The sequence below is a fragment of the Serinus canaria genome, chromosome 8, assembly GCF_022539315.1.
Source record: "Serinus canaria isolate serCan28SL12 chromosome 8, serCan2020, whole genome shotgun sequence".
Taxonomy (NCBI): Eukaryota; Metazoa; Chordata; class Aves; order Passeriformes; family Fringillidae; genus Serinus; species Serinus canaria.
In genome coordinates, this window is record NC_066322.1 from 16563788 (window position 1) to 16582694 (window position 18907).

At 40.2% G+C, this 18907-nt stretch overlaps 1 protein-coding gene across 1 annotated transcript; it reads right to left on the reverse strand.

The window, feature by feature from the left end:
* Positions 1–1282: 1282 nt before the first annotated feature.
* Positions 1283–12561, reverse strand: DIPK1A (divergent protein kinase domain 1A). The gene is made up of 5 exons (XM_050977374.1): positions 12436–12561; positions 5898–6032; positions 5519–5626; positions 4670–4846; positions 1283–3722 (listed from the first exon to the last, which is right to left on the reverse strand). The coding sequence occupies exons 1-5, from the start codon at positions 12487–12489 to the stop codon at positions 2910–2912; spliced, it is 1287 nt and encodes a 428-aa protein (XP_050833331.1). The 5' UTR covers positions 12490–12561; the 3' UTR covers positions 1283–2909.
* Between the last annotated feature and the right edge of the window lie 6346 nt (positions 12562–18907).

Below are 18907 nucleotides of genomic sequence, written 5' to 3' on the forward strand. Positions count from 1 at the left end.
GTAAATTAGATTAATTTTTAGTTGGTTAGTATCAAGGATTAAGTATAAGAGTTTATTGCTTTAACTAGAGAAAGATTTATATTTTGTTTTTAAAGGCTGTACCTGTATTTCACAATTCTTTCAGCATACTTCATGTTTGGGGGGAGTCTGGATGTAGCTTTGGAAAAAACCAAGAGCAGTCACAGCAGGTTCTAAAGCCTCTGCCCAAAGGTAACCTTAGGCTTTCAGGCACTTATCACCTCCAAGCTTTGGCTGCCACTGAAACAGGTACTGTCTGGAACTGAATACTTCATGTTACTTAGTTTGTAAGAGAATTCACTTTAAGTTGCATATACAGGAGTAGGTTCAGAGGCCTTGTTAAGGAAACACTGAGACTCAGACACCAGAGCCTTTCCCCTTGACTCCCCACACACTCACCAGACCATGTTCCCTTCCAGTTCACCCCTAGGGTTCTCTTAGAGCCCAGAACATCTGGTTACACAAAGCAGTTTATTCCTAGTGCAGGAGCAACTAGAGATGGTTCCTCTGAGGAGCACCCCATGGCTTTCATACCCTCACGCACCCTGCCCTCCCTGATGCCAGTCTGCACCTCCTCAGTCTTCTCCTGCCTCTCCTCTCAGTGTCCATCCACCTCACCAGTCACCAGCTTTCATCTCCTTATCCTAAAGGGTGGCACCTTCCCAGAGCCCAGTCTGTTTCCCTCTGCAGCCTGCAGGCTGAGCCACCTGGAAGAGAAGTGTTCCTTACCAGCCTTGTCCTGCCCTGGTCCTTGGCCTTTTCTCAGTTTCACAGGCACTTCTGTGTGCCAGTAGGTTTCCACTAGACTCAGAAACTGTTTGCACAGTTTAAACACCAGTAAAGCAGGCTCCATGGAGGAATACTTTGCTCTAAGGTACTGGTAGTTGGTGTAAATACTGCTATTGAAAAAAAGAGGCCTGTGATTTATTGTAAACAAAAGTGTATTTTTTTTTCCCAATGAAAGCTTCAACTTTATGCAACAGTAATAAAAATGAAGATTGTGTACAACAAACTGCACTATTAAACATATTCTCCAGTTAAGATACCCAATGACATTGGGTATTTGAAGTAATCTCTGCCCAAATAGCAGTCACTGTCAGATTTTTTCACAAGAACATGACCACTTTACACTTGTAGTGCGTTGCTGGTTACAAATACTTTTTAGTTCATAGTTGGAGCACATGAGCAAGTTCAAGACAATAATTAGCAAGAGCATAGTATTTCTTAAACTAAAAGGCTGATGTTCACAAAACAATCTTAACCCAAGCTGCATATTATTACATCTGGTATGGAGAAATTACCTTATTGTGGTCCTGTACTTCATTGTCATCATTCTAGGAATGCATTTAAGACAGGATACCTAGAGCAGTTAACCTTTCAAATACTTAAGGCATGTTCTTACCTCTGCTGAAAATGAATTAAGGGGCCAGGATTCAGAAGTATATAGATGATTGCCATTAACATCATAAAGATTGAACAATTTTGTACCTAAAGCATTTAGAAATTAAACATTCAACAGGTAAGTATTGAGCATGATTCAGGTGTATTATGGACATCCACTTCTGTATAATTATGACACACAGATGTAAATCTGAAAAATACAAGGGCGAAGATTAAAGGTGGTAGAGTGGTCATGCTCTGTGGAGTGCTAGGATCAGGTGATGTTTATTTACTCATTATTTGAGTCTTAACAGTGACTCATAGATGCTACTAGAAAAAAAGAATAGTATCACATTGCAGCTCACTTAGTAACAGCTAGGAATGAGCTGGAAAATGCCTCATAGGCTTCCATTTGAGCCGTATTGCACAATCCTGAACAATCCAGCTTCTGTCCTAAAATTCGGGTCTAGCTCTTGCTTACATAGTTCCTGCAGTCGGTAAGAAGATTGAAGTACAGTTCTGTAGCTAAATGTGGAGGGACAGTTAAGAGAAGACTATCCACAACTATTAATTGTTTCTCATGTCATACAGCAGATTCCTGCACTATGCAAATGTTCTTTTTTAACTGGTTGGACACATCTGCTATTCAGTATTTTTAAAAGTTCAGTTTTCATACTATAGCTTAGTCCACAAAGTCCTTGCTTTTCACTGTTTGCTACAGCTTAATTTGGGTTAAAGTTTTCCACTGAAGTTTTGAGACAGGTGCTGGTATTGCTGCTAAACCATATAGACGACTTTAAGAAATTACAATCTAAAATTGTTGGCTCCCACAGGGCTCACCATACAATGACTTAATTAAAAATGTTGAACTACTTAAACATTCAAGATGAAAGCGTGAGGTAACAATGTGTAAACAGAATCTGATTTGTCTCATATTACAACCCATCCATTCTAGAATAAAATTCTAATTTTCCACAGTTAAAAATTATTTAGTGTGCAAATTCTGCCATGCCAAAGTATTAGTAAACTTCAGTCTCACAGTTCAGTTTATTCATAACAGCAGCTTGGACTTGGACACATTACTTGCAGTAGTGGTGATTCTTCATAAAACTACTTAAGAAAAAAATCCTCTGCAGGTATTTCACAAGTGAGCAATGTTTTTCTCAGAAATGGAAGATGTTCCCTCAGCTGATGTGGTGGCACAGTAAACACTTTCATCCTGTTCAAGATTTGACAAAGTGCACAGAACAGTCAAGCATGCAGAGTTTTTGTTTCTGTAACACAGCACTGAACACCAGAAGGCCTTCTGGCCTCTGCCGGGTCATTCAGTGGCATGTTTACTCTTTGACAGGCCCTGTCCTCAGTTACTGATGGAAGGGCAGGACTGAAAGAACCATTAATAAAATCTGAGTAAAGAAATATCTTTTTAAAAAGGTGCAGATTGTTTTTATCAAATATCTTAGGCCACCTCTAGTGGCAGGCATCAATATTCTCTTCTGCTGGTGGAGAAGCTACGAATCATTTGTATGAGAAATTTTCTTCCACAGTAAAGTTTTTAAGTTATTGAGTATTAAAGAGTGCTCCATTTCCATCTGATTTGCTGTGACTTTAAGGGCAATGCACAAGTACAGTTGTTTCTCAAGTTCTTCATGGATATCAGAAGGAGCACCACGAAGCAGATAGTCTTTAAGGAGCTGACAAGCTTTTGCTAAGTTTGGCTGAATTACTTCAGTGGTACATCTCATTTTGCTTTGGTCACATAATGTTCTACAGTCTGTACCATAAATGCAGTCCAAATCTGAGTCGCACTGACGATCTTTAATTATTTCCTTCAAATTAATTTCTGGCACTATTTTTCTCATGTCCATCATTTTCAAATCATATTTATCATTATATCCCAAGTTTTTGGCACTTGTATCACACATAAGAAAGTTTCCGTAAGGTCCGTGGAAAATATCTTCCACAAATTCTAAAAGCCCTATCGCTATTTTTGCCTTTCTTGGCCATGATGGAGTGAACCACTGGTCCATGCTTCTTCTGAAGCTAGAGGGAATGAGAAGTTCTATAATCCATGGAAGGCTGATTCCATAGAGAGAGGTATATTCAACTCTTTCAGTCACATAGAGATCACCACAAAAACCCATCAGCTTGGGAGTATGTTCTTTATCCTGCAAGATCACCATTAACAGAAATTCCTCTAGCTGCAGGAGTGCCCATGCAGATTTTGCCTCTGGCAAAGAGACTCTTCCATCTTTGTTTCCATCAGCAAATGACAGGATGAGATTAACCAGTTCTGAAAGATTCCCTTGTTCACCCAGTTTTGCCTGAAAGCAACAAATGAAAAAGATTAAGTATGACTTCATTAACTACTCCCAATCCATCTGTCACTGCCTCTGTTACTCTCCTTCTGTGAATAATAGGAATAACTGGGTGTGTTGTGGTTTACATTGGTTATGAATGTAACAGGACCTGCCATCAGCTCCCTGCAGAGCTTCCTTTTTGTTCTGTTTTCATAGGCACTGAGCATACAATCTTTTGAAACAACTACCTTTCTTTGCACTTCAAAATGCAAATATTAAAATTCAATCATTTTTCTTGATCAGATCAGTCTTTAGAAAAACTGTATCAAGTAGCTTGTTCATTGTTCTCTAAGAAAAAGTATGAAGAATTCAGAAGTTTAGATCAGGTTTAGTTTTCAGCTGATTAGACCTTACAAAGGTAGAAGAATAATGTTATGAATTACATTTTGTCCAATTATTAAGGCTACCAAGACAAAACTGAGTACAAATCCCATAATTACACTGAAATGCTTAGTTTTGTTATTTGATGTAACCACCCCCATTGTAGGACTACAGAGAAAATAGCCATTGCTGGAATCAGAAGTGTTTCATTTTCAGCTAGGCAGATCAACTTTTTCCAAATTTTCCTTAAAACTACCCTAACACACCTGCTGCTCACTATTGTTAGAGACAAAGTTGTTGTAATGCATGACAACTGACATCAGCCTCACATCATGGTTTCTATACCAATACTAGCAAAATCTATAGACATACAAGATGAATGCCAGCTTACATCATGTAAAGAGTAAGGAAAAAACCCTGATAATTAGTTACTTCAAGCTTCATGATAAGCACTTCTGGGAAAACCTATTTTTGTGCTGATTATTTTTCTAACATACCCTTGAGAAAAAGGCTCATACAACAATGTATTTTCTCCAGCTTCAAGAAAACAAGCCATTCTGTCAAAATAGAATAAATAAGAATATACTTACTTTAAAAAGACTATATACCATTTCTTTGAATTTCTCAACAGTGGTTCCTCTTGTTGGTTTATCGAATAGGACTATTTCCTTCTTTGGTTCTGGGTCAGTACCAAAATCAAGTTGAGCTGCTTCTTCCATCTGGCATTTTATAACACTTTGCAGATTTCCCCAGATTCCTAAATAGATCTATGCAGAAAAAGAGGGAGAAAGGTACAAAACACTGTAGAAGTCCATCTGAAGACCACCTGTCCTCCAACCACTGCTTTAAGAGTCAACACTGATCAGAAACTGAGTCCTGTGTGCAGACAGCAATTAGCAATTTGAACAGTGGCAGCTCCAAAGACAGCCCACTGCTGCAGGAGCCACTGCACTGTCAGAACACAGACAGCTTCCCAAAGAACAGACTGGCATCACTGCCACCTTTGCATAGCTTGTTACAAGGCTGCTGCTTCTACTGGTGATGCAGGATAGCAGAGAAAGCAGTATGATGTACAAAGTGTGCACAGTCTGGCAAACTGTGGAAGGATATTGTATATGTTCATGTAGTATAAAATAACCATATACCCCTCTACATACAGGACTAATTTCTATTATTGTATATAGGTGCATATTATATGTATTAATTTGTATGACAGTGTATCTTCTTTTTATATATATATATATACACACACACACACCTATGCAAAGGTATATATATATACACACTCGCACACATGCTCTGCCTGCCACAGCAAATAGAATTTGAAATAATCTGTATTAAACAGATTCAACTTGCTGACACTAAGGTCTACCTGACATTCTAGACAATGACAATTCAGTGGGAAATAATAAAACTAGGTTGGATAAGTAAAGCCTTACCTGGTTATTGGGCTTTGTTGACAAACATTTTCCAAAATACAATGTTTCTTTAGCACAAAGACTGCTACATGCTGATCCATCAATAACACCAGTCTTGTATTTATCACACTGAAACAAATGGAGAAAAGTATTTAACAAATTGCCTAGGAAGGGAGGCAACAACTGTATCTCTTCCAACACCTGAGTCTTGAAAGAAAAGCCTAAGAAAAAATTTTAATAACCCTACACTAAAATATTGTTAAGAGACACAACTGGTTTTATTTGTAACTGAAGTTGTAATCTTACATCAGCATGATGGAATATGAGAACTTGATTAAATCACATGTGGCACAGACTGAAATAGTCAAACACTTCAGAAAGCCATACTAAATACACTTACTATGATTTTCCTACAGTCATGGCCTCTGCAGAGTTCTGTGTAGGTGGAGTACTGAACATACATAATCCAGCTGCCAACAAACACCACCAGCCAGGAGATGAAGAGGTACTTGATCCGCATGTATGACAGACGGACCTAGCGCACACAAAGGGAAAATATTTTTTTGTTTGTAATGCACTGAGCAGCAGGAAATTTACTATTCCATTTACTAAAGATCATTTACTGTTTCATCTCTAAGGAATTTGACTTTCACAGTGATAAAATAAGCAGACTGCATTATATGGAACACTTGCTTCCTTCAGTGAGCAAAACTGACAGGGGAGGTCACTTTGATGTATGTAAGTGGAAGGAAAATTGAGATATAAATAAATAGAAGAAAAGATATCAGACCCTCACAGGGCAAGCCAGACTGCAGGAACCAATTTGATCAAAATCATTAACTCCCACAGCTCAATTAACTCCCAGAGCTGCATTTTTCTCTAAGACCAGTTACCCTATGTTCCACTCATGGTAAATCAAATCCAACAGACCGGGAATTTGGTAAAAAAAAAAATCTGTGTTAATGTGTAAATATGTAAGATAGAGATACAATGAGCAGAATGGGTATCAGGGTCAGGTTCCATATGCTGAAGTCTTCCACTCCTTCCTTGAAATGACACCATCAATTATGCAAATAAAATTCTTCTATAGTAGCCTCACCTTCACCTTCCCACAAACTGTATGCACAACTTTCCTGTTGTTTCTGTGGCCTCACATACATAGTTTTCACAGGGGCAGAAGGAAAAACTATTTATAAATTAAGAACTGTAAGACACTTAGCTCTCCCTCAAAGTAGGAGGGATGTTTTGATCTTTTCCTTCTTTTTTTTTCCTCCTCCTCAGAGTCTGGTGTGCTAACAGGATGATTTTCATATTCACATCAGGATCAGAAACTAATTAGAAGATCAGGATCAGCTAACAGGATGATTTTCATATTCACATCAGGATCAGAAACTAATTAGAAGATCAGGATCAGCTTTAGCAGCAGGATTATAAGGAAGTGCATGAGAGCAGCTATATTTGGTCAGTATAAGATCCATTTCTATTACTATCCTGATCTTCAGCAATAGCTATAAAAAATGCTATTGAACATATAATAACATATATTATATACACCAAGTGTGCTCCCAGTTTCCTCTAGAAGAACTTGCTAAGCCAGATGTGATACTCTATATTTAGTAAATCTCAAATATTTCACTAATCTACCCAGATTCTCTTAAAAATCCACATAACCATCCACAACAAACTTAACAATTAATTCACTGGTCTACTATCCACTACCACAGTCAGGGCAGGGACTGGACTTTATTTTGCTGAAGTCTGATTCATATCAGCTTTGTTTGAGACCACCCTAGTTCATGTTTTGGAAGAGAAGAGTGAACAATCTCTCTCCACTGTGAGCCCATCTGACATGATTTTGTAGGCTTCCATAACACACCTCCCCGTGATCTCATCTCTTTTGCAAATTGACAGGTCCTAACTTGACCGTATGTCATGGAGAAATTATTCCATATGTTTGGAAAAGAAAGGTAGTACTCATGATCAGTTTTGCCATCACATACATGCACAGAACTGCAGCAGATGCAAATAAGCAATTTTTTTAACCAGAAAGACTGCAGTAATTTATTAGTATTTATTAAAATTTAACAAACAACCAGCATGCATTATAGCCTTTCTCTTGGAAACAAAAAAATCCAGAAAAAGTCCATTTCAAAAGACCCAAAGGTGATTCCAATCCATAAAGCTGTGGTCCTGCCACATGCCTCAGCTGTGCATCCCTATTCCTTCACGCCTTCACACACACTCACTTGACAATCTTAAAACTACCTGGTTAAAAAGGGAGAGAGCTACAATTACCTTTTCATTCCAGTGATTTTTTTGTTTTTTTAGAGACAGGTTTTATAATTTTGGGGTTTTTTAAAGCTATTTCTAATAACACTATTATGTAGCAGAACATGAAGCACAGAAAACTACTGGTAAAATCAGGGGAAGATCAACAGAAATAAAGCAGACAATTTTAGGGAAAGCTGTTTCATATGTAAAAACTGCTTGGGAACCAAAGTTTCTGGGACAACAAACCTCTTCCTTCCTCAGTGTTTCTTGCTAAATCCTTCCATAAGCCTTTAGAATACATTTTAAACCAAAGTGCTGTTTAATTAAATTTTGTATTATTGTATCCATTTAGTACAACCTCAGAGACCAGCAGCAGCCTGCAGGCCTCAGGACCACTGCAGAATATTGACCATTCTCCCAGTATGGATACTGTATATATTGTCCTCCTCCTTAGGCTGGAAGGGAATGTACTTGAGACTGAAAATCCTCCCCAAATGCCATCTGACAACATCATGTATTTGGCAGGAAGTTCCAGAGAAGCTAGATTTATTTTGAGCTCAGCACTGTGCCAACGGAGTCATGCAGCTTTTGACTTGCAGAAGCTGCCCAGCCAGTTCAGAGCATGGACAACAGCATCCCGCTGCTTACAGACAACCAAGGTTCCACTCTCTGGTTCAAAGGGAATTAATTCTCTTATAAAGACTTCCTCATCAAGTTCAGCAAAAGGCACAAACATTATTTGACCTCTTCTCATACACTCCCGTACCAAATTTTCATGTTCTCCCCAGAACAGGTCTGTGAGCATCAACACATGTAGCTCACCTCCCCTGGCACAGGCACACGCTGTCCTAATGAGGGGATGGGGCTTTACTGAGCTGCCCTGGCCACACGGGTGAGGCACCCTGAACACAAGGACTTCCACTGCTGTGCAGAGCACTGGAACGTTTCTGAGCAAGAAGTCCCAGACAGCATTTAGGGAACAGCACATATAGATGGACTCCATCTGAAACTGTGACAAACTGCCAGGAAACTTGTCATAAGAACATTTTTAGGGCAACAGAAGGACTGAGAGTTCCAAAATTATCAAAAAAAAGAAGAAAGTGTTCAAAACGAGGAAACAGTTCCTTTTTTCAACTCTACTCTTCCATCAAGACTTAAACATGAGCCAGGGAATGCAAGAATGAGGGAAGCACTTACAATGCTAGATGTTACAGATTCAACTTCTTCCATCACTTGTATATTCTGCTAAGTCATATGCACTGAATAATAATTAGACACTCGCCCCCTGAAATAGAACTGGAAAACCACTTCTGGCAAAACTCAAGCCTGGATGCACTCCAAAGCATATGGAGAGTAGTGAATCAACATGCAACATAACTTGACAGATTTTTGGTGAGTGTACTTTTTATTGAAAACACTTTTATGGTTAAAGAGTATGAAAGTGTTTCTTTGTTTAATAGTACAGAGAGCTTAATTCTGGAAAGTATTACATATAACCATAGTGTAGTAATCTCTAATTTAGAGTTGTTCGCTCCATTTGTCTTACATGCTTGCAATAGAAAAGGACAGATAAAAAAAGTAGGCCAATCATGTTAGAAATTCTGTTTTGTTCTCTGTTCAGGTTGCTTTGTCTCTCACAGGAGGCATTTCAGGTAGGCTGACACGATGTCTGAGAGAATTAGCCCACACTGTCTTGGATGCCATGAACAGGACATGTTCACATCTTTAAAAGCAGACAGTGCATGCTTATGATTATGCCAATGTCTTGAGTTATTTTGTATCCTGAGTAACCAAAGTGAGGAAACAGAACTGAGGTATCTTTTGCAATAAAATAATGACCAGGATGGAAAATGGGACATCTCTCCTTTAAAGGTTAAGCAGAGCAGAAGGTATTAAAATCTTAGAGCAAAGAGATTATTTAGGAAATTTCTGCTATGTGGGGCTTTAAACTTGCTTATTCTTTGGCCCTTCAAAGACAGTCTTTTGTATGTTACTGAAGTCCATGAGGCACCTTTAAAGAGTCTGTAAACATGATCCAGAATCTATAGTCAAACTTCAACACATGCAACTGCACTTTACATTATTTCTGTCATAAGGAATCCTGCTGCTTAGTCCTCAGCCTCAAATATAATTGGTAACTACAGCTATTAGAAAAGAACTTCAGGGCAATGTCCCTTAAATCTGGGACACTAATGCTCCTTGTCAAACAAAATCCCAGTGTTAATCACCTAACTGTAAAATCCTATAAAAACAATTAAATTACTTTTGTGGTCTTTGGCGGCATGTAAAAGTTTTTCGGGTTTTAGGGTGTTTTTCTTTGTTTTCTATTATTACATGATTTGCAATCTAAGCAATGGCAAAGCTTTATACTTCAGAGTTACAATTTTTTGCAGTGACAGGACTTTAACATTTACCCAGGGAGGACTTCACACTACGTTTTGGGCTGAGCTAAGATAGCTAAGAGTGTGTGCCCTGCTCCTTTTACACAAGCTGACACAAGGCAGGACGTCTTTTTTAGGTTCAAAGATCATCAACTGATTACCTATGGGTCTTGCATTCTGCACAAAAGCTGAAGTGTGTGTAGAACAAGAGAACATTTGCCAAAGAATATCTATTGCAACCCAGCTCATAACATCCGGCTCCCATTAGGGCAGAAAAGCTGGAACAAGTATTAAGTTCTGTCTGACAGAACCTGATGTTCTGGCAATTCATTTCACAACATAATGTTGAAGAAGTCTGGAACACCAGCCAGCAAAGGCTGGAATTCACTCAGTGATAACCTTCCACTGTACAAACATCTCCCCTGGTGTGCTACTTGAAATGCTGCATAGAAACATTGCAACAAGTCTTTCCCCCTTGCTCATAGCCCTCAGTGAGTTAAGTCTACCACTCACTTAGAGAGCTCTGGCTTCTTTGGAGACAAATCTCAGTAAAGCACTCAGCATTAATGTAAATCACGACTACATTTGTCATGTACCAACAGTAACATGCAGTGACAAGAAAAGCCAATATATTGATAGCTGCTGCTGCTCTATGCATGCATCAAATATCAACATACATTCACTAACACAGAAAAATATGTTTAGGGTCACAAAGCCACTATTAGCTCTCCTAAAACAAGTCCATAGAATATGCAAAATCAACTCTCAGTATAAGAAACCACAATCAGATTTTTTTTAAAATATGCAATAGAAACAAACACTTAACTTCTTTGGCTTTTCTAATAAATAATTTTGTGGTCTTCTTGTTTCTTAGCAGATTTTAAAAGAATGTATTTTGCTTGGAAGGCCTTAAATTAAATTTTGAGAAGAGTAGAGAAGAATATTATCAGACATTACCATACAATGATAAGAAAAAGACTATCAAGGCAAAGGAGGCAAACTATTTGTAGACTCCTAATTTGAAAGATAGCATATAGATTATGAATTCATTTTTGTTTGTATTGAAAGCTTTATGCCATGGTAATTCAAATAATGTACAAGTGTCTGCTTCAGTAAACAGATCTAGAGTAATCTTTTTTGGTTTAAAACCCAAGTGATATGGACCCAGAGTTGCAGATACATACCATGAAACAAATACTGAAGAGGGTAAAATTAGATCTGTATTCTTCTCATTAAGCATTACACCCCACTCCAGGTACTTCCAGAAAGAGAACAAGATTTCTCCCCCTCTGTAACTTTTCCAAATGAGGAGAAATTCAAACATTCAACATTTTAAAATGCACCAATGTGAAGTTTAATTTTTTTTAATTCAATGATCACTAAGCATATCAACAGATGACAAACACAAAAGCAGCATATATAAGAAAAGTAAACATTATTTATCTCCTCAAACTCAAAAAAATACTCTTTATTAGTTACAATTTAGTTAAAATACAACCCAGCTGATAAGGGGAAACCCAGTGGATAAACCATCAAGCTAGCACGCCGTCATGACTGACTAACATTTCAATGCAGAACTTCCTACAACACAACAGCAACAGCACTTCCTACCAAAACATCCTTACTCTGCTAACTGAAGTAATGCAAACATGTACCTGCATATAGAAATACAAAAGTGTGTCTATGAACATGAAAGGAAATGCATGGAGCAGCAGTAGTAAAGTGCCCGACATTAATTTTTTAGAACACACGCAAAAAAGGGCATGAGTTGCTCCTGCAAGCTGTGGTCCATGCGCTGACAGGATGGATCCCGCAGCACTGGCAATAGGTGTAAAGCGGGGGCACAGCACGGGGCTCCCGGGCCGTGGCGGTGCCGCAGGTGTCGCTGCCCCGCCGGCCGCGCCGTGAGCCCGGGAGCCGCGGGCCGCCTGCCGCGTAACAGGTCCTGCGCCGGCCGCTCCGCAGAGCGCGCTGCGCCCGGAGGCGGCGGGAGAGGCCCGATCCGACCGGCGGGAGGGCGGCGAGAGGCACCGCGGCCCCGAGGCCGCCGCCACCTGCTCCCGTGCCCCGACACAGCCGGCCGTGCCCGGCGCCGCCGCCTCCCGCCGGCCGAGCGGCAGCGCGGCGCAGCCGAGCCCCGGCCGCCGCCAGGCGCCGGCGGGAGGGGAACGGCGGCCGCGCCGGGCCGGGCCGGGGGAAGCGGCGAGAGCCCTGCGGGGGGCGCCCGCTCCGGAGGGAACTTTGCGGGGAGGGACGGGCGCCGGCCCCGGCCCCTCGCCGGCCTACCTGCGCGGAGTAGGGCTTCCTCAGCCAGGCCCCCGGGAAGAGCCGCCTCGCCATGGCAATCACACATCCCCGCAGCGGGCGGCGGTCGGAGGCGGAGCGGTGAGGAGCGCTCCCCCGCCTGCCGCCGCAGCCGCGCCGCCGGCTCCGCTCGGCTTAGCGGGGAAGAGCTGCCTCGGGCACCGGCGGCCGCCGAGAGACGGCGGCTGTCAGCGGGCAGGGCGGGCGGCTGCCGCCTCGGCACAGCTCGCGCCGCTGCCTGAAGGTGCGAACGCAGCAGCCGCGAGGGAGCGAGGCGGGGCTGAGGCGGCGAGGCGAGCCCCGCCCGCCCCGAGCCCCTGGGGCTGTCCCAGTCCCTTTTCCCCCTGCAGGTCCGACCGGAGCCCGAGGAGCCGACAGCCATCCCCGAGTTCCCCTCGTGTCTGCCAGAAAGTGCTCGGGGTGCTGTCTGGGGATAATTACGGAGAAGTCAGTTAATAAATAACGCGTGTCGTTTATTGCGAACAGGCTCCCATCATTTACTGGGTAGACTATTAAAACCAGCTGCAGGCTCCTTACAGTCCTTAAAAAAACCCTAACACCCAAAAAAAACCCATACAAAACGCCAGAAAAGAGTAGTTCCTCCAAAATAAGGAAGGAGCTTTTACCGGGACACATATTAACACAGATGAACAAGTGGTTTACGGTGAGGCTGGTAAAAACCGCCTGATAGGTTGCCCAGAGAAGCTGTGGATGTCCCAGTTGAAGGCCAGGTTGGACAAGGCTTTGAGCAAATTGGTCTACTAGGAGTTGTCCCTGCCCATGGCAGGAGGGTTGGAAAAAGGTAGTCTCTAAGGTTTCTTCCAACCCCAGCCATTCTGTAATTCTAAATTAGTGCCAGAAAGTGGAGAAATGTTACCTATTTCTTCTTCACCAGGGGATCTCTCAGCCCTTCATACATTATGGGAAGCCTCAGTCCAATCGAAATTTGTGGGGACACTATAAAGTTCAAGTAAAATCATCCTTTCTTAAGCAAGGTGAGGGTTTTGCAAGCCTTCTTGTCTTTATGACTTGATTGTGACTTCTTTTAATGCAGTGCGTGAGCAGAATCAAAGCCAGAAGCTGTGAGTCTCCAGTCCTGATGCTTTTTGTCTATGAGACTTCAGGCACAAAGATTATGCCAAGGTGTTGGGATAAAAAGGAGACAAACATAGCTTGTTATGGCTTTGGGTGTTCAGTGCACTTATCAAAGTACGTTGCTTTGATGAAAAGACAAGTCACAAAATACTACTGTAAGGATAAGCTAACTCTTTTTGGCAGGGCTTACTCTTAAGGAAAGATGTATATGTGGAAACCAAATGTTAGCAGCTCACAAAGAATTTACAGATTTGTGCTTGAAGATTCAAGAACAGTCTGTGACTGTTTTTTGAGTAATATTATCACTGCCAGAGTCACCCTGAAGTATAAATCTGAAAATTAATTAGTAAGATTTGGCACTCCTGTAAAAGCAATCCTGGCTTTAGTAACAGCCAGTGACTCTCACAGGGTTTTCTTCCCTTCCCATTCAGCAGGCCCAGATGGCTGCGCTTTGTGCATCACCTCCCTCGGCAGTTCAGTGGTTTGCACGAGTTTAGCTGGGTTGTGGCCATGCAGCAGAACAGCAACGCAAGAGGAGGCCACAGAGCAAAACATTTTAACATTTTGCTGAATAATCTCAAGCCCTTACTTCATCCAGTGCTCTATGCCAAGCCTTGGGATGACAGGCTGGGAGTAATTGTGAAATGTCGGTGTTCCATATGGCTGGCAAGGATCTAAATGTTTCATTCCTGTTCCATCTAGATCCAAACAGCTCCTGGCATATGTTCATTAGGGGATATATTTTTCACTTAGTACATGAGATCTTCATCATCTGTGGGAGCAGGTGCTTTATTCCAGCACTGAAATGTTTAGTGCTTCAAGTATTCTTTGTGCCCAGGCTTTGCTGAATGCTAAAAAATAAGGCTGTTTCAGCCTTTTTCAGTTACCTGGTAAATTCCTGGTTAAGCTTCAGGAGAGGCAACTCCCATGAAAAGCAAGGCCACATAAGCCATGACAGTAATAGGAACCATGTAACATGCACTGACTTGGTGCTCAGAGGATGTGGAAACCCAAAGGAATATTCTAAAGACTGGGGGGCAGATGCAGAAAAACCACACAGGTAGAACATAAGTCATATTGATATATTGTCTAGTGTACAGCCTTTCCATTCACACTTTTCCATTCTGCAGTTCACACATCATCCATTTTTGTAGGCCCACACCAAAGCTTTGGTATATATTAATGTCCAAGCAGTAGAAGTTATGCTGATTTATTGCTGTCTACTAATTCTTAAGTTTCCTATCCAGCTATAATAACACTAAATGTTATTCTAGTGATGTAGGGGTTTTGTATAAGATAGAAATCGACTGCTAGTTGTACAATGCTGTGTTAGTCACTCACAATGTCAAAAGGTAAATGTGGTTTTATAGTGGCCTCTTACATTCACCTGCAATTCCAGGACAACTTAGAGTGTATTACATATTAACATAACTCAGAAAAACCAAAACATGCTTGCAAAGATTGAAGCATCCAGGAATTTTAGAAATATAAGGAATATGAGACAATATGAATATGAGACAAATGAAAATACTGAAAAGCTACAGAGAAGAATCTGAATTCTTCAAGATAGTCAGTGTAATGTGCACCTTTAAAATATAATAAATAATTTTATCCAATTTCTTTTGAAAGCAAGTCTCTGTAACTTGAGCAAGTAATACAGGTTTTAACATCACATGAAAGCTAAACATTAACTTATTGCTGTGGTGCTGGACTTGCTTCTTTCAGTTATTTGAAGCAGCTGCACCCACATACTGATTTAACTCAAATGTTGTCATAAGAGACTCCATGGGAAATCCTCAGGGTTCACCCACTCTCCCCACCATCATATTATATGCAGGGAGTCTCTGGCTAATGTTAATAACCACAAGACTCCTCTTTCTCACAGCAGCTTTACTAACTTCCAATCTGCCTAGCATGGCTTCCTAGATTAATGCTCTTTTGCTCTGGATATGCCTAAGAATATTCTATGATCCTGAGCAGCTACCACAGTCTTAAAGTATTACAGCACCAGTAGAATGTAATGCTCCAGCATTTGCCATTGCCTAGCTCTGTAGCTCCATTTAGTAAGTGTATTTACACAATATATAATATGGTAATGATTTAAAATAAGAATGCTCACATTTCCTAAAATAAAGTCTAGAAAAATTTAGAGGTTTCTCTCTTTTTGTGCTACTCAGCTATCTACTTGCTCACATATCTGTCTAGGAGTCTGTTTTTATACAGACTACTTTCTTGGGCCTGTCTTTGTGGATGAGAACAAAGATCTAGGGACCCATCCAACCTTTATATCTAAACTTTCCCTCATGTTCCCTTCAGAGAGAGACATTTTTCCTTCCCCTTTGCAAATGTCTGTGAACTCTGACTTAATCAGTGTATTAGATTTAATTTTATCCTGATAGATTATTTCCTATTCACATTCTTACAAATGCTAATGCTTCTACAGCATGAGTAGGTGGAGCCACCTCTTGCCCAGAAAGCAGACACAGCCTGTTAAGGATTCCCATGTCCCTTAACTCGGTGTAAACAAATCATTCATCTATTTGAGGAAATGGACTCTCCCAGCCAACAGGTTTCATTTCTAAGGCTCTATTTGCATGGTCACTTTAATCTCACATAAATCCACCCTGCTGCTGAGGCATATGGTGTCACCTTCTCTAGCTGTTGTTGCCTACCTTCTCCCTTGGGCTGGCACAAACATTTCTCTTGTTGTATAAAGAACTAAATCAATGATTTAAACTAAAGACTAATCTTGACTCTTTTTTCCTCTGAGATAGGTTAGAGGCACTCCAGTTCCTTTCATCAATGGCTTAGACTTACACAGGAGCAAAAAGGTTGTTTATAACCACTGAAACCTTCACCTTATTTAAACACATCTCCTTGTAGTTTTACCATCAGATAAACTGTATAAATGTATGTGACTCCTTTGCAGCTCTTGACTGAGATTAGATACAATCAGTATTATTAAACATTCAGAGATACTGATTAATTTGACATACAAGTCTTTCCTTTGAGGGACACAATGTTTATTCTTTTATTCTGGTATATTTTTTAAAATTCAAAATATACTAAAAACATTGTGGTAAATAATATATTTAGAGTAAATAGGTCTTCAAAAATCCAGAATAGAAAAATCCTGTATACATTAGAGGACTAAGAAAACTCCATAAATATTGTACTCAGAAGTAAAGATTTGAAGGTGGTCAATTGCAAGCAAATGCAATAGAACAGTTTGCATTTATATTTGCATGTCTGTATTTCAAAGTCTACAAAGACAACACCATTCAGATTCAATAAACCAGTAAAATTAGGTTTCCTTTATACATATTTGTGCTTTCAAGTCTACTTCCTCTACTAATTGCTGGAGTTGTGAGGTTCAAGAATTTTACCCAAGATTAATTGAGGTTATATATTAAAATGCATGGTCAGAGTACACTTGCTAGCATTAATCTATTTCTGGTTTGGAAAGCCTTTTAAAATTTTCAGATAACTTATTTTCAACATGGCTATTTTACTTAATTATCCCAGATGTTTCCTTCTTTGAATTAGAGGCAAAATAAAGTTATAATCTGCTCTGAATTTCTTTTACTTGAAGTAAAAGTCTTCTTTGTTCTGTTCTTTTATGCTTGTGGTGGTGATCTGTTAAAAACCACAAACATTTTATAATAGAAATGTTAGTCTTAATTCCTATTTATAGACATTCTAATAAGCAGCCTAGCTGGCATTTTCTTCATGCCCTACTCCCATTTCCCAAAATTCCTTCCCCTGAATTAACACTTGCACCTTCCTGCTTACTTTATAAGGTAAAAGAGAGAGATAGAAAATATCCAAGTCCTAGCCCACACTCTTTAAAAAATCCTCTTAGGTTCTAAATTGTAGATTCCAGTACTGAAGCTGGTGCATACTGATACAAGGAGGTAAAGATGAGGAGATGAGCAGAATTCACTTCAGAAAGAAGATGCTAATTTTTAACTCCTAAGGAAGTTTTGTATTGGAACAAATCCCCTAGCAGGGTAGTACAGGAGGTGCACTTAGGAGAGCTCTGACCTAAGTACAAAGCAGAAAACAGCTGCAATGGTTTAATGCATTGCTACCCCCGCTTTGTCCTGCCATCCCCTGTGCCCGAGGACATTTCCACAACAGAACTCTTTCAGTTCACAGTCGAGCACATTTGCTTTAATTGCCTGAGAAGTCAGCTCCTGCTAAAATGCTAGACTGTGAAGCTCAGCTAGTGAGGTACAGCTCTGCCCTGCTTCTGCCAGCTATGGCACAGAGGAGAAGAATGGGCAGAAGAGCAACTACAGATAGCAGAGCTGCTGCGTGTAGCCCTTTCCTCGCTCATCCTCTACGACTTACACCTACTCCCATGCTGTTCTCTCACTTCTGCCATGCAGCTCTTTGTGTGGGTAAATGGTGAACTGTCTGCTGAACTCAAAAAGAACACAAAAAAAGAAAAAAGCCACATCAGTTCCCCATTTTGATTATGCATGCCACTGCAGAGTGCCATATTCAGAAATGCAGGAACACCTTGACATTTGGAACAAGTAGCAGATACAGGAACTACTTAAAATGGGATATGATGAAAAGCACTTCAAGTCTGCCCTCAAACTGATGTGTCCTCATAATACATACTCCAACCTAGTGATTTGTTGGGCAGAATGAATGAAACCTTGTGTTATGGAGGAATTTGAACTGCTAATCATTGTGTCAGGCCTTAAATCATACACAAGTAAATCTGCTTCAGTTCACAGGCTTTAATGAAGCTGGAAATCTGGCCCACAAGCAAGAATTAGTAGAGTGTAGTGGAATGGCTTATCAAACAGTCTTCATTATATTGATAAAAATTAATCCAAACATAACACTTTGTCCTACTTTTTTGGCTACATTCAAAACCTCTATACACGTAATCCAGAAATTTTGAACTGAATTGTTACAGGATTCTGGCAACACTCTTGAAAAAGCAGTAATGATTAGAAGAAATCTCTAGGAAATAAATGTTTCCTTTTAGAAAACCTCTAATTGTAAGTTATCAAATTTTAGGTAAAAATAAAATTAATGTATTTTTAGTAGTAGTTTATTGAAGTTGGCAATTTTGAGGTAATTTGTAATACACAAACTTTCTTAAAAAGCTTATCATCACTTATGAAGGCCACATCTATATTACTAAAGTTCCAAACTCTTAATAAATATGTGTACAGCTAATCTACTTAAGTATTTATCATTGGGGTATTTTCCAGATAAAATAGTTTTCGCTTGCCTTTAAATAAACAAAACAACAAACAGACAGTCAGGTATATTCCTGGCACAAGCAGATGCCTTTTTCAATCCCTAGAGTAGGCAATGTATTGATTATATACTAATT

What these genes read in the sequence shown, in the direction of transcription:
- DIPK1A (XM_050977374.1), bottom strand. Translation starts at nt 12,489, where the DNA reads ATGGCGAGGCGGCTCTTCCCGGGGGCCTGGCTGAGGAAGCCCTACTCC. An exon ending in GGAAGCCCTACTCCGCGCAG is followed by an intron (nt 6,033 to 12,435) that starts GTAGGCCGGCGA and finishes TGTGTGCGCTAG; the next exon opens with GTCCGTCTGTCATACATGCG. An exon ending in TGGTATATAGTCTTTTTAAA is followed by an intron (nt 3,723 to 4,669) that starts GTAAGTATATTC and finishes TGTTGCTTTCAG; the next exon opens with GCAAAACTGGGTGAACAAGG.